Source organism: Streptopelia decaocto (genome assembly GCF_964273445.1).
Source record: "Streptopelia decaocto genome assembly, chromosome: 1".
Lineage (NCBI taxonomy): Eukaryota > Metazoa > Chordata > Aves > Columbiformes > Columbidae > Streptopelia > Streptopelia decaocto.
The window spans coordinates 210,301,557-210,315,649 of NC_138663.1; the positions used below are offsets into that span (position 1 = coordinate 210,301,557).

The following is a 14,093-nucleotide window of genomic DNA, read 5'->3' on the forward strand; positions in this document are numbered from 1 at the left end:
CAGTTAAAGCATAAACCAGCCTCCACACGAAAAGCGCGTGTCCTACTTTCAGGAAAATAAAGAGCGTGCTGTAATGGAGGGAGTTAAAACAAAACAACCATCTCAGGAAGACAGAATGCCTTGGAGGGAACATGCACCAGGCTTAATGAAGACATATATTATTATTTTTATTTTAAATTGGCACGCCTCGTGTCTCTGCAGTGGAGTGATTTTAAGTGCTCATTTTTTACGTACTTGAAAGGAAATTTTTTTAATAACGTTGTCCTAAATAACCAGGCTTATTGCAAGCACAAGAGTTTGCAACGCCGGTGTTTTGTAGTGATCTTGTAGCTTCCCTTGTGCCTCTAACAAATATGGAAAAAAGCAACAGGAAAATCACAGAATAGTTTGGGTTGGAAGGGACCTTAAAGCTCCCCCAGTGCCCCCCCTGCCATGAGCAGGGACATCTTCAGCAGCTCAGGTTGCTCAGAGCCCCGTCCAGCCTGGCCTGGGATGTCTCCAGGGATGGTTCAGCCACCACCTCTCTGGCCAACCTGGCACAGGCTCTCACCACCCTCAGGGCAACAATTCCTTCCTCATGTCCAGCCTGAATCTCCCTCCTTTAGTTTCAAACCATCACCCCTTGTCCTATCACAACAGGCCCTGCTCAAAGGTCTGTCCCCAAAATCACACAGGGCAGAAACCTGTGTTGTTTCAATTAATTGGAATGGAAAGAAATTAATTCCTTCTGTCTGAGCTTGCTTATCTATGCCTTGGGAAGGGTTGATCTGAAATGAACTGGTGAAGAATTCATCACTCTTTTGGTGCTCAACCATTAGCCAACATTCACCGGACACTGAGACAGCAAGAAATCAAGAGTGCTTCCAGTTACCATCTTTCTTTCCTCATTGCTGCTGGATCTGCACGGACCCAGAGGACTCTCGACCTCTCCCAGCTCCTCTCCACATCTCCTTACGCTTCTCAGATTGAGGCAATTACAAAGTTCGGAGCACTAAATAACTTAATTTCCTGTGAGCATCCCATGGTCCTGCGAACCACGAGATCAACAGAAGAGCAGGAGCATCGCTGCCTTCCAGCGTCACATCAGGGATGTACCGCGAGTGTTTGTAGGACATTGGGGATGAAAGCGGATGGCAGGAATTTGAAAACCAGACTTTGAACCGGGTTGAACGGCAGCAAGAGCAGGAGCAGGGGGTGGTGTCTTCGTCTTCGTTCGGTCGTTGATTTCTTGCTGAGATTTCATAGAATGGAATCATAGAATTGTTTTGGGTGGAAAAGCCCCTCAAAACCATCAAGTCCAACCGTTAACCTAACTTAGGAACTAGCCCATGTCCCTGAGAACCTCATCTATGTGTATTTTCAACCCCTCCAGGGATGGTGACTCCACCATTGCCTTGGACAGCATGTTCCAATGCCCCACAGCCCTTTGGGGAAGAGGTTTCTCCGAACACAATTCTGCTGGGAACAAGCAGCATCGCTTTCTGCTAAAGCCTCCCCATCTAAAACCCCTTCAAAATACATTTAGAATTAGTCTGCTGTTTCAGAATCCAATCTTGGAACAAAATCAAGCTGATCCCCTCTGATTCCCAGCGTGTTTGATGGACGGCGGCGTGTTTTTCTCCGCGGCGGGGTTATTTCCAGCCTCCTGGATGACAGGAGCTGATTCAATTTGAGGAAATGCTCTTTGTACCGACACAGCCGACTGGTTTCAACTCAGCCGCTGAACCGCGGGATGACTCGAACCCAATTCCTTTGCGCACAGCTGAGGATGCTGCCCGCCCTGTCGCATGTACCCGCTGCCCGGATATTTTACGGGGCTTATTTGGCATTAAATATCTCTCTCAAAAAAAAAAAAATCTCAGTTTTTCTCTTTTAAGTCTGTTTTCCATTGATAACTGACCACTGATGGTAGGAGGTCCCTCCTTCCTGGCATTGTTACTGTGGTATCTTGTTTATGGCAGGATTGGGATCTTAAATATAATAATAATTCAAGAAAAACTGGCAAGGAGTTGCAAATAGCTCAAAAAAAAACCCTAAATTTAAGCAAGGTCTGAGCCAGGATTGTCTCTGTAGCCTTTGCTTTACCTCTAAAGATAATGCTGATGGATGCTGTCCTCACTCACAGCATCGCATCGGCTTTTTCTCCGCTAACTGGCACTTATTCTCCAAATAATAAGGAAAAACCCCGCCGGGAGATTAAATTGCATTGATTTCAAGAGCTGCATGATTGTTTATGGGGGGGATGGAGGTTTTTGCACAAGAGGAGTCGGACCAGTCTTAATCTTCGCCATTTCCTCGCTAATTTAGTGCTTAGCCATGTTGTATCGCACGCCGCAAGATCTCTGTTCTCGATGTAAAAATGACCCGTCAGCTTTGTAGACGTCAGGAGATTTCTAAGTGTGGAAATCATGAAAAGCAATTTATATATATTAAGAATAATAAACAGAGAAACGGACTTTAAACATCAAGACGGCCATGAAGGTTTTTCTTGCTTGAGCGTTAAGCTGCGTAACAAAAAGATGAGGCGAGGGGGGACAAGAATGATCAGAGGAAAGCAAGTGGGTAAAGATTAGGATTGTACTTCAGAAGGGAGCGTCGGGGAGCGAACAAAAGGCTGGTTGGCACAAAGAAGATTGACCAGGGCTTTCGTTTCCCCTTTCACATCACGGAAATCGAAAAGGAACAGAAAATTATTTGCATTGCTTTAAAAAATACAAATCAGTAACTCAAGGCTTAATTAATCTGCGGAACGGCTTGCTGCAAAGTATTGCAGAGATAAAATATAGCAGAAATCAAAGCACGGGGGAGGTTAAGCATCTTAAATGAAAGAACGGACACCCACAGCCACAGCCGCCAGGACAAAAGGAGGGAAAAATCAAAGTCTTTGTGGTTTTGTGCTTATAAAAGCCGCCGGCTAACAAGGTTTGGGGCGGATTATTCTGAGGAAACTTCTGAAGGTTGATCTGGACGTTCTCAGAAGGATGGACAACCCAGCTCCTTTCTGCTGGGTGGAGGACACGAGCTGTAGACGTTGCCAAAGCAATGAAGGGTGTCAAGAAGGGGCGTCCAAGGGCTCAATGCTGCCCACCTACACGAACCCAAATTTCCACGGTTATCCTTGTATTTCTTTGTTCTTTCCTGGTCTTCTTGACTGGTTCTTCACCATCTGGGTTGGGGCATCCACTTTTTCCTTGTCTTTGTTGTGGGTGCGAGCAACTTCTTTGCTGAAGAGAAGGAGGCTTGTCCTCCAGCCCACTCCAGGACCTACTTTTGCCATGCCACGTAGGTCCCATTTCTCAATTTATTCCACGACAGCAATCCCATAAAACATCATCCTGGAGGTGTCCTCTGAAGGTATCTTGACTATGTATCAGAATTACTTGAGGGATCATCTACAAACCTCCCTTCGGGTTCCTGTTCCTCATGAGCGTGACGGCCATCCCAGGTAGGCTTCATGCCAAGCTCTTCTGGTAGGACGGTCATCCATGGAGAGTCTGTCCCCAAACATGGGCTAAATGTTCCTCTGGGGACGTTTCTCTTTCTCTGCACTGAACACAGAGGGACCCGGGCAGGTTGGGTTTGAGACTTAAAGGGGACCAAACCTTCCCTGAATGTGGCAATTGCTGCAGCCGCTTAAAAATCTTTGAAAATCGCCTCGTCTTTTTTTTTCTTCCATTCTTTTTAATTTGGAAAATTACAGTGAGCTGAAATAAAATCTTTCCAAGGGAATGTGCGGATTCCGTCAAGATTTTGCAAAGTGTTTTGCTTGGAAAGCGACATTTCTGGGGTTTGGTTTCCAATAGGAACTCCAGCCTCTCAAGGTGTCTGAGATGTACAAATTGACACAGATCCCCCCAAAATTCCTCATCCTGAAGCGATTTGATGCTCCCTCTCACTTGGGTGTCCCTTTGGCCACCTCCCCACTCAGTTGGGGACAAGAGATGTTTTATAATGTCCAGGCCAATATACAGTATTAACTGGCTGAGCAGGGAGGATGTTGCCAACCTCTGGCAGGACAAGCTACTAATAAATTTGTGGGGTTTTTTAATGCTATGGAGCTCTTCCCACTTTATTCTTTCAGTGTTACATCCTGCGGGGGAATTTGAGGGTGACGACACACATCTAGGGGAACAAAACTCATTTCATATCACACATTTTTAGTGGGAAGAAATGCAGCTAAAGACCCTACAAGAAGCGCATAAAACCAAATGAAACCGCAACAGATCCCTGACAGAGTCATCCCCAACAAACGGCTTTATTTAATAACCTCACAAAACAACAGCGAATTTAAACCGTGACGTGGAGAAGACAGCACCAAAAGGGTTTTTTTGGCAGAGAAATCCTCATTCCTGCTTCATCAGCCTTGGAAAACACGGCTTTATTCAGAGGTTTGCAAATCCCGCAGCTCTTCTGAGGCGAAGCCTTTAGAATAAACATCTCAGCCAACCGAAAAGCCACGAAGTCAAAACGAAGGGCAAGATATTATTTTTCATCTCTCATGTGTGCTTGGAAATGGCTGAGCGAGGGATTTCCCTTTTCAGGCCTTTTTCATAGAAACCATGAAAAAAGGCTGAGTCCCAGTTTCAGAAATGCTTTTCCAATCACAGTTCAGACGCCGCCAACTCTTGCGTTTGACCTACGCGTCCATATCCTTTACAGAAAACGCCCTGGTAAGACACTTTAGCCTAAAAACCACAAGGCTAATAAATATAATAATGCTCTAATCATAGAATACTTTGGGTTGGACAAGATCTTGAAGCTCATCTAGTCCATCCTCTCCACCAAGGGCAGGGACATCTTCAACTAAACCAGGTTGCTCAAAGCCCCGTTCGACCTGACCTTAAACACTTCCAATGATGGGGTATCCACAGCTTCTCTGGGCAACAAAATCTCAAGGTTACTACTAAAATAGGAGAGCTTGAAAGCATAAAAACCCAAGTGATGAATGTAGCAGTGAAACTCAAATGTTCCTCATTAAGCACAGAACCTCGTTAGTCCATGCTCCGATGAAGACAACGCCTGTGCACAGGTGGGAATTACTCCATGACTCCTACTTGGAGTAACTTCTTTGGCTTAAAAACAGTAGAAGGTCACCTTCTTCTGGAATAAAAAGTGTCTTTGACAACAACTCCCATCTCCCACCCTCATGTAGATGAGGTGTTCAACCTCCAAGTGATGGACAGGGGATAACTGGGTTGGTATTCATGCCACCCACATGCTTTGATGGCTTTCTCCTCTCCAGTTGTCTCTGGCCTGGCAGTAAGGACCTGGACAGCTGTGCGTCCTCCTCCATCCGCACCTTTCTCTGCGTACATTGAGCAACATAACCAGAGTCATGGGCTGGGCACATGTTTGGCCAAGAGACAAGAGTGGAACCCAGACAAAAGGGAGGTGTGGAGGGATGGTGCACAAGAGCAGCGAAGCAGCTTGGTAGTCTAGTCATAGGGTTTTGTCCAAACAAAACATAGAATACCAGGTTGGAAGGGAACACAAGGATCATGTGGTCCAAACAAGATGGCCCAGCACTGTGTCCAGCTGAAACCTGAAAGTGTCCAGTGTTGGGGAATCCACCACTTGCCCTTGTTCCTGCCCAGATTCAAGACTCTACACTTGCCCTTGTTCTATTTCATTACATTTCTCCCCGCCCAACTCTCAGCCTGTCCAGGTCTCTGATGGCAGCACAGCCTCTGGCGTGTCAGCCACTCCGCCCAGCTTGGTGTCACCAGCAAACTTGCTGACAGTCACTCTATTCCCTCGTCCAAGTCACTGATGAATATATTGAATAACAGCGGCCCCAGCACTGCCCCCTGAGGCACTGCACTAGATCCAGGCCTCAGCTGGACTCTGCCCCATTGACCACGACTCTCTGGCTTCTTCCCTTCAGCCAGTTCACAGTCACCTCACTACCCGATCATCCAGACCGCACTCCCTCAGTTCAGCTGTGAGGATGCTGTGGGACACTGTCAAATGCTTTACTGAAATCAAGGTAGACCACATCCACCGCTCTGCCATCATCTATCCGCCTCGTTATGTCCTTACAAAAGGCTATGAGCTTGGGCAACCACAACTTCCCCTTGGTGAAGCCATGTTGACTGCCCCTAATGACCCTCTTATCCCTGACATGCCTTGAGATGGCACCAAGGAGAAGTCGTTCCATCAGTTTCCCAGGGATGGAGGTGAGACTGACCAGTCTATAGTTACCCGGGTCCTCCCTCCTGCCCTTTTTGAAGACTGGAGTGACATTTGCTTTCCTCCAGTCCTCAGGCACCTCTCTCGTTTCCCAAGACTTAGCAAAGATGATGGAGAGCGGTCCAGCAATGACCTCAGCCAGCTCCCTCAGCACCCGCGGGTGCATCCCATCCGGACCCATGGATTTATGGATGTCAGGATTGTTTAATTGGTCCCTGCATCTACAACATGGCAGGAGAAGTCCAAGCAGCAGGAAGGGGAAGGCAATCCCAGGGAGATGCATGCCATGTTAGGAAAATATTAAAAGCCAACAATGCACAAGTATCACAGAGATGAGGACCGTAAAATTCCTCGGATTAAGATATAATTCATGGCTCAAAAGCACTTTGCAACATAGAGAAATGTTCCCAGTGAAGTTAACAGCAGAGTTAGGAAGAGCTTAACACAGGCGCCTTCCCTGGAAAGCATTTGCTGACAAGCACATGGAAACCATTGGGTTTTACACACTGAGCAGCAAAAGTTAAATCCTCCTGCATGGTTCGACATACCCGATCTTGTCTCCATACATAGATTTTTACCTGGAGCGTAGCCGGGGCTGCTGGTTGGATACATGTTTGGGTTGTAGGCTGGGGCAGCGGTGGGATAGCCCGTTGGATAACCTGCAACGAGATTAAAAAAGAGAAATTACGCTTTATCAACAGCGAGAGAGAAGAGGAAAGCATCCCTGGAAAGGAATGAACAACCTGTGTGAGGAAAGAGGCCATCGGCACAGCTGGGAGGTAAATACAGATGGATTCTCCGTTGCCAAGGGTGTAGGAAGGACAGCGAATGTACAGACTCACACATTACATCATCAATATTTCAGCTTTATTCCTCTAGAAAACAAGGAGGATAACCAGAATACAGAAGGCAGGAATGCTCAGTGTGCTCTGAAGAAAACCACACACGCTGAATGCAGAATTCAGCTACAAAAAAGCCACCAGCACAGCGATATTCAAAAGCTTTTCCTTGGCTGTTTGCAGCCATCGTAGCTTGATCCTCGTTCTTCCTGCAAAGCTCAGCACCCAGCCCGATCCTCGGTGCTCAGCACCTCCATTAACCAAAGCTTCTTGCTAAAGGGCAGGTAGAGACATCGCATGAGAACACGCCAGCGCTCATCTTCACCCATGGCTGCACAAGTGCCATCCCTGGGAGGGACCCGATTACCTGCCAGGCCACCTGGAAGGAACACGCGCGGCAGCTCGTCCCCTTTGAAGCCGCGTAGAGGTTTTAATGGGCACTTTAGAAAAGGCTGCAGAGCATCTTCAGTTTTCATCATCTTCACTCGGGCGGGTCATGCGGAGTTCAGGGGAAATGACAGAATTATAGAATTATTTGATTAAAAGAGACGCTCAAGATCATCAGGTCCAACCGTTCCCCCACCCCTGGCACTGCCCCATGTCCTGAGAACCTCATGTCCGTCTGTCCAACCCTCCAGGGATGGTGACTCCAGCACTGCCCTGGGCAGCCTGTTCCAATGCCCCACAGCCCTTTGGGCAAGAAATTGTTCCTAAATCCAACCTCAACCTCCCCTGGCGCAACTTGAGGCCGTTTCCTCTGCTCCTGGCGCTTGTTCCTGGGGAGCAGAGCCCGACCCCCCTGGCTCCAAGCTCCTTTCAGGCAGTTCAGAGATCAGAAGGTCTCCCCACAGCTCCTGTTCTCCAGGCTGGAGGTTCATTAGCAGTTCTTGTCTTCCATGAGGACCACAGGCAACAATGTCTGCACCTCAGTCTGCTCCTTTTTGCTTTCGTTTACAGACCAACCTCCATTTCTTGGAAATCTTCCCAACTGAAAATGGTAACAACTGGAATAATTCCATCCCCTCTCACGTGTCCCTTCGTAAATCCGACAGACCCGATGGGACACGTTAATCTTCCCTCGCTGGTGGAGAGTTTGGCTTTGTTGAGCTTCACCGCCACGGCGGCTGCTCCGATTTATCTGTGCATCTCACTGGCCATCATCCCAGAGCAGAGCCAACCCCAAAAATGACCCTTGGAGAGTCTTTCCCCGCCAAGCTCCACTGACACCGGCTGCTGGTTGCCAGCAAAGGCTGGAAACAATTAATTAGCGGTTGATTCACACCCCATCCTTTTGGTTTTTTGCTTTATTAAATAAAAGCCATCGTGGGTCTTTCCTCCCCCTTTCTGAGCAGCAAGACAAACATGTCCCACCCCTCCCTCCCGTGCCCCAAAGTTCACTGCTTTTCAACTATATTAAAATGTGTAAAACCCGGTACCCAGCACACAGCCGAGTGCTGCGGCAAAAATTCGAGGTTCATTTGAATAAATCTAATTCAACAATCATGACCACTGTACTGGAATAAATGACTGCGTGTTCTACCCTCTCATTTTCATCAGTGATATATTTGGCTTCTAAATCAGGTTAATTAAAAATTGCTGTAGTTAATGTTGGGTAAGCAGCAGTTTAACGGATTGATTTTTTTTTTTTAGGCTACATAAAACTCTGTTGTCATCGTGCAGCCTTGGAGCAATCAAGAAGCTCCTCGGAAAGTTATTTGCAGATCGAGTGATTGCAAGCAGAACGTTAATGATGAAAATCTTCAATCAGAACTATCCCTGCCTACTCTCCGCTTCGTTAGAAAATAACCATTTCTTTCCCAGTACATTCATCGCTTCTTGTTGCCCACTCGAGCTCGATGATCCCACTTTACCTCTTGATGGGTCTGGCCAGGGGTGTTAAACCAACTCCAGCTCACTTCTTGACTACACCAAGCGTATTTTCCCTATAATTCTCTCAACCGTGTTTCTACATGGGGTTTTACCTCCCTGGCACATGGTTTAGTAGCCGATGGTTGTACCTGTGGTGTTGGGAAGTCTCACGAAGCTCATCAATGAGCGATGGGATCTAGATGATAATCTCTTGGGTCGCCAAGAGGTTCTTCTGGTCGTTGCTGTTGATTAATCCCCCCAAGTTAAGTCCAGAATCCCACAAACTGCTGCAATAATCCTTAATAATAGTCCTTAACTAATAGTCCTTAAGTCAATCAACAACCATGACAAACATAGTCCTGTGTGGCTACGCGCAGCAAATATTTCATTTCTGAGATAGCGCCAGCACTCACACACCATCAAATCCAGCAAAAAGCTCTTCTCTTTTACTCAGACCTAAACTTTCGACATGAGGTTTATACGTTAAAAACGAGCCTGAAATAAGTCAGACCACAGGAAAACTGTGGCTTTGGGTAAGCTTTCCCATCCGGCCAGTTATTGAAAGACTTCATGGTTATTTCAGGCAGATGGAGACAACTGTATATTTTGGTCTTCTTTCTTTTTTTAGGTTTAACTTCTGCTTGGTAGCACTGCATCCCGCAGTCCTTTCTATTTTAAGTGGAAACGGAGATGGGAAAGGTGCAGGAAAATTAATGTGGTTTGCTACTTTATTGGACACACTGCAAGATAAGAAAGCAGTAGAATCTGGGGTAATTTGTGCCAGGGGAAACGTGCTTAAAAATTCCCTGTGCTCAAAACCCACTGGATTTAAAAATACGTGAGACGTTTTTATACCTTATTGGTTTTTGAGCTGTTAGGATTTCTGTTTATTGGTTCTTCTCCGTTCCCCAAATGAGCTTCATCAGGAAAGCAAAAGCTGCAGTCCCCATGCCTCACATCCCCTCGGTATGAAACGAAGCTCAGATCCAAAGACCAGGGATGAGCTCAGGAGAGGCGGCGGCACCAAAGCATCCAGCATCTTGAGGCCTGGATCTAGTGCAGTGCCTCAGGGGCAGTGCTGGGGCCGGTGTTATTCAATGTATTCATAAATGACTTGGATGAGGAAACAGAGTGACTGTCAGCAAGTTTGCTGGTGACACCAAGCTGGGAGGAGTGGCTGACACGCCAGAGGCTGTGCTGCCATCAGAGACCTGGACAGGCTGAGAGTTGGGCGGGGAGAAATGTAATGAAATAGAACAAGGGCAAGTGTAGAGTCTTGGATCTGGGCAGGAACAACCCCAGGTTCCAGTGTAAGTTGGGGAATGAGCTGTTGGAGAGCAGTGTAGGGGAGAGGGACCTGGGGGTCCTGGGGACAGCAGGGTGACCATGAGCCAGCACTGGGCCCTTGTGGCCAGGAAGCCAATGGTACCTGGGGTGGGTTAGAAGGGGGTGGTCAGTAGGTCAGAGAGGTTCTCCTGCCCCTCTGCTCTGCCCTGGGGAGACCACACCTGGAATATTGTGTCCAGTTGTGGCCCCTGAGTTCCAGCAGGACAGGGAACTGCTGGAGAGAGTCCAGCGCAGCCACCAAGATGCTGAAGGGAGTGGAGCATCTCCCGTGTGAGGAAAGGCTGAGGGAGCTGGGGCTCTGGAGCTGGACAAGAGGACACTGAGGGGGGACTCATTCATGTTTACAGATATATAAAGGGGGAGTGTCAGGAGGATGGAGCCAGGCTCTTCTCGGTGACAACCAATGGTAGGACAAGGGGCAATGGGTACAAACTGGAACACAAGAGGTTCCACTTAAGTATGAGAAGAAACTTGTTCCTGGTGAGGGTGGCAGAGCCTGGCCCAGGCTGCCCAGGGAGGTTGTGGAGTCTCCTTCTGTGCAGACATTCCAACCCGCCTGGACACCTTCCTGTGTAACCTCATCTGGGTGTTCCTGCTCCATGGGGGGATTGCACTGGATGAGCTTTCCAGGTCCCTTCCAATCCCTGACATTCTGGGATTCTGTGATCTTGCTCTGATTTCCCCCTGGGTACCCTAAATCCCTGGGTACCCAAAATCCCCGGTCCTCCTGGAGACCCTGCTCCCCTCCTGCCACATCCATCTTGCCTCTTCATCTTCAATCTGCAAAAATACCAGCGGGTTGGTTAACACTGAGTGCTGTTAATCTTCACGGGCTTCCTGCTGGACACGTGAAAATGTCAGGGATGGAAAGAAAATACCCTTTATTTTCAACCTGTCCAGATGTGCGCATGATGGGACCCTGTTTCTGCTAGTGCTTGGGGCCTTATTACCCCCACAATGCAGAAGGAAAGAAAATAAGATTAAAACATATTGAACAAAATTTATTAGATTCCTCACCGAAGAAAATGAACGTTGTTTTCATGCTTTATTTTAATTTAATATCACCCCCGCAATCGATAGGAGTGGGAAAGCCAGTGTTGGCTTAATGTTCTCCCCAAGGACAACACACAACGCTCAGCTCTGAGCGGCACTAACTGAGCCGCTTTAAAAATTACGAGGCAATAACTGGCTGTGCAAGGCGAAGAGCACAGGGGCTGCAGCACGTCGGTATTTTAAAGCCGCCTTTAATTTTTCATGTATTTCTAACTGGTTCTATACCGATATTTCCAGCCCTTTGGTGCAATCCTGCTTTTGATGAATGACTTTCGGGCTGCGAGTCCCAGCTACCCGCTCCTTCTTTTTAACATTTAGAAGATGCACTAGTAAAGGAATTTATGAAATAAATTGAAAAAGAGTGGCGTATAAAGCCTTCAAATGCTTTTGTTTAGCCCAGACTCCTCTGTGATTACATTCAGAACACCCATAATAAAGCAGTTAGCTTATATTTCCAGCTATATATATATTTTACTGCCGATATGCAAGAAAGAGGCGTGTGCAACTGTATAAACGAGCTCAGCGCAGATCTCTTCTGCACAAGACATGTTTGGATGGTTTAAGACAGTTCTATCCATCCTGGGTTGGATGGGGCATTTAATCCCATCCTGGCAGCTTCTGGGATGGCTTAATCCTGGTCCCAAGGTACTGAGCACCTCTGCTTGTTCTGTGCATCAAAAATACTGAATTACTGGGGAGAAATGAGAGGGCAGGAGCAAAAAACAAACCAGAGATGTGAGCAGGCAAAGGGTTGTCCTTGGGGAGGATTAAAGAATCGAATGGGCAGCGATAGAGGGGAAAGGTTTATTTGGGCTTGTTCAAGGATTAGATTTGTTATTTTCTTTTACTCGCGCTGGAAGTTCAGGGAGCTCATACCCAGCCCAGGTGCAAACCAGCTCCAGAAAAAGCCTTGAGACACCCTGTAGGTTTTCAGGCTCCAGAGGACTGTGCACGAGGGGCAAAGCGACATTAAAACCCCACGACAAAGGCACCTGTGGCAAGTTTTACAGGGGAAGCACCAGTTCAAAGATCTTCCCATTTTTTGCTTGCTCTAAAGGAGACTTCATCACATGCTGCCCATCCTCAACGTAAATGAGCAACCTACATAGAATCACAGAATGGTTTGGGTTGGAAAGGACTTTAAAGCTCCCCCAGTCCCCCCTGCCATGAGCAGGGACATCTTCACCAGCTCAGGTTGCTCAGAGCCCCGTCCAGCCTGGCCTGGGATGTCTCCAGGGATGGTTCATCCACCACCTCTCTGGCCAACTTGGGCCAGGCTCTCACCACCCTCAGAGCCAAAAATTTCTTCCTCATGTCTGGCCTGAATCTCCCTCCTTTAGTTTAAAACCATCACCTCTTGTCCTGTGTCAACAGGTCCTGCTAAAAAGTCCTTCCCCATCTTTCTTACAGGCCCCTCTTAAGTCCGGAAAGGCCGCACTAAGGTCTCCCTGGAGCTTCTGTTCTCCAGCTGAACACCCCAACTCTCTCAGCCTGTCCTCCAGCAGAGCTGTTCCAGCCTCACATCATTCCTGTGGCTCCTCTGGCCCCTCTCCAGCAGGTCCATGTGTGTCCTGTGCTGAGGACCCAGAGCTGGACCAGCACTGCAGGGGGGTCTCACCAGAGCGGAGCAGAGGGGCAGAATCCCCTCCCTCCACCTGCTGCTCACGCTGCTGGGGATGCAGCCCAGGACACGGGTGGATTTCTGGGCTGCAAGCGCACGTTGCCGGCTCATGGCCAATCTTGCACCCCCAGCACCCCCGAGTCCTTCTCCTGGGGCTGCTCTCCATCCCTCCATCCCCAGCCTGGACTGACACTGGGGGTTGCCCTGACCCAGGTGCAGGACCTTGCACTTGGCCTTGCTGAACCTCATGAGGTTCACATGGACACACTTCTCCAGCCTGTCAAGGTCTCCCTAGATGGCACCAATTTCTTTTAGCATATCACTCCAATCCAGATTTGAAAAAAATGAGTGAATTTACAAAAAAGCCAAAATGGCAGGTGTATTATTACAATATTCTTTGACAGTGAAGAACCTCCTTAGGTTCACCAGCATCTTGGCCAGACTGCGAGTCTGTCTCCATAAGCTTTAGGTCTGATCCTGGAGCTTCAGAGACACCAACATAAGGTACTAAGCAGGGATTTGCTCACATATCTCCTCCCAAATTTCATTAATTTTTCTAATTGTATCACCTACTGCGCATATTTTTTACACCCATCTAACACAGCCTCCTCAAGGCATGGTATAAATCTCAATATATCATAAGATTCATGCCCACTTGTCCTCCGGCTTCTGGATTTGTGCTCTGCTTCGTGTACAAAGGTCACAAAAGCCACATCCAATAGCCAGTGGGGTGCTCAGGAACCCATGTGGACTTGAGGGGACCTTCCCTGTGACTTAGGACTTGAGGTTCTTAAAAACAATTTGCTCCTCTTCACTAGAGAGCCCGGGTGCTTTGGTGCACGTTTCACCCTTCCACTAGTGACTGAGAGAACGAATTGCCACTTACAACACTGATTTCCAAAATGCGCCGTTTAATTTTGCAAGAATAGCTTCTCTTGGCCATTATCTGATGAGGGCTTAAATTGCTACAAGCAGCCTCAATTAATTTACAAGACAAAATACTCGCCTTCATTCTTTTTTCCCTAGCGAGTGCTGAGCAGTGATACGGTCCTAATAGTGGCCGTATCACAAGGATTGTTACAGGGACAGATACCAAAATCCCTTATCTAAGGGCAGGACAAGGCGATATAAACCCACACTTCAACTCCTTGACCCGCTGCCACCAAGGACTCCAG

At 47.7% G+C, this 14,093-nt stretch overlaps 1 protein-coding gene across 3 annotated transcripts in view; it reads right to left on the bottom strand.

Annotated features, from left to right (window-relative positions):
- The window catches only part of FAM168A (family with sequence similarity 168 member A), a 202,825-nt gene that overhangs the window by 18,781 nt on the left and 169,951 nt on the right, over window positions 1-14,093 (bottom strand). For all 3 annotated transcript variants that reach the window (XM_082056829.1, XM_082056827.1, XM_082056828.1), the window contains exon 4: window positions 6,768-6,848. In XM_082056829.1, the coding sequence (XP_081912955.1) occupies window positions 6,768-6,848 (81 nt within the window). The remainder of the gene's footprint in view (window positions 1-6,767; window positions 6,849-14,093) is intronic.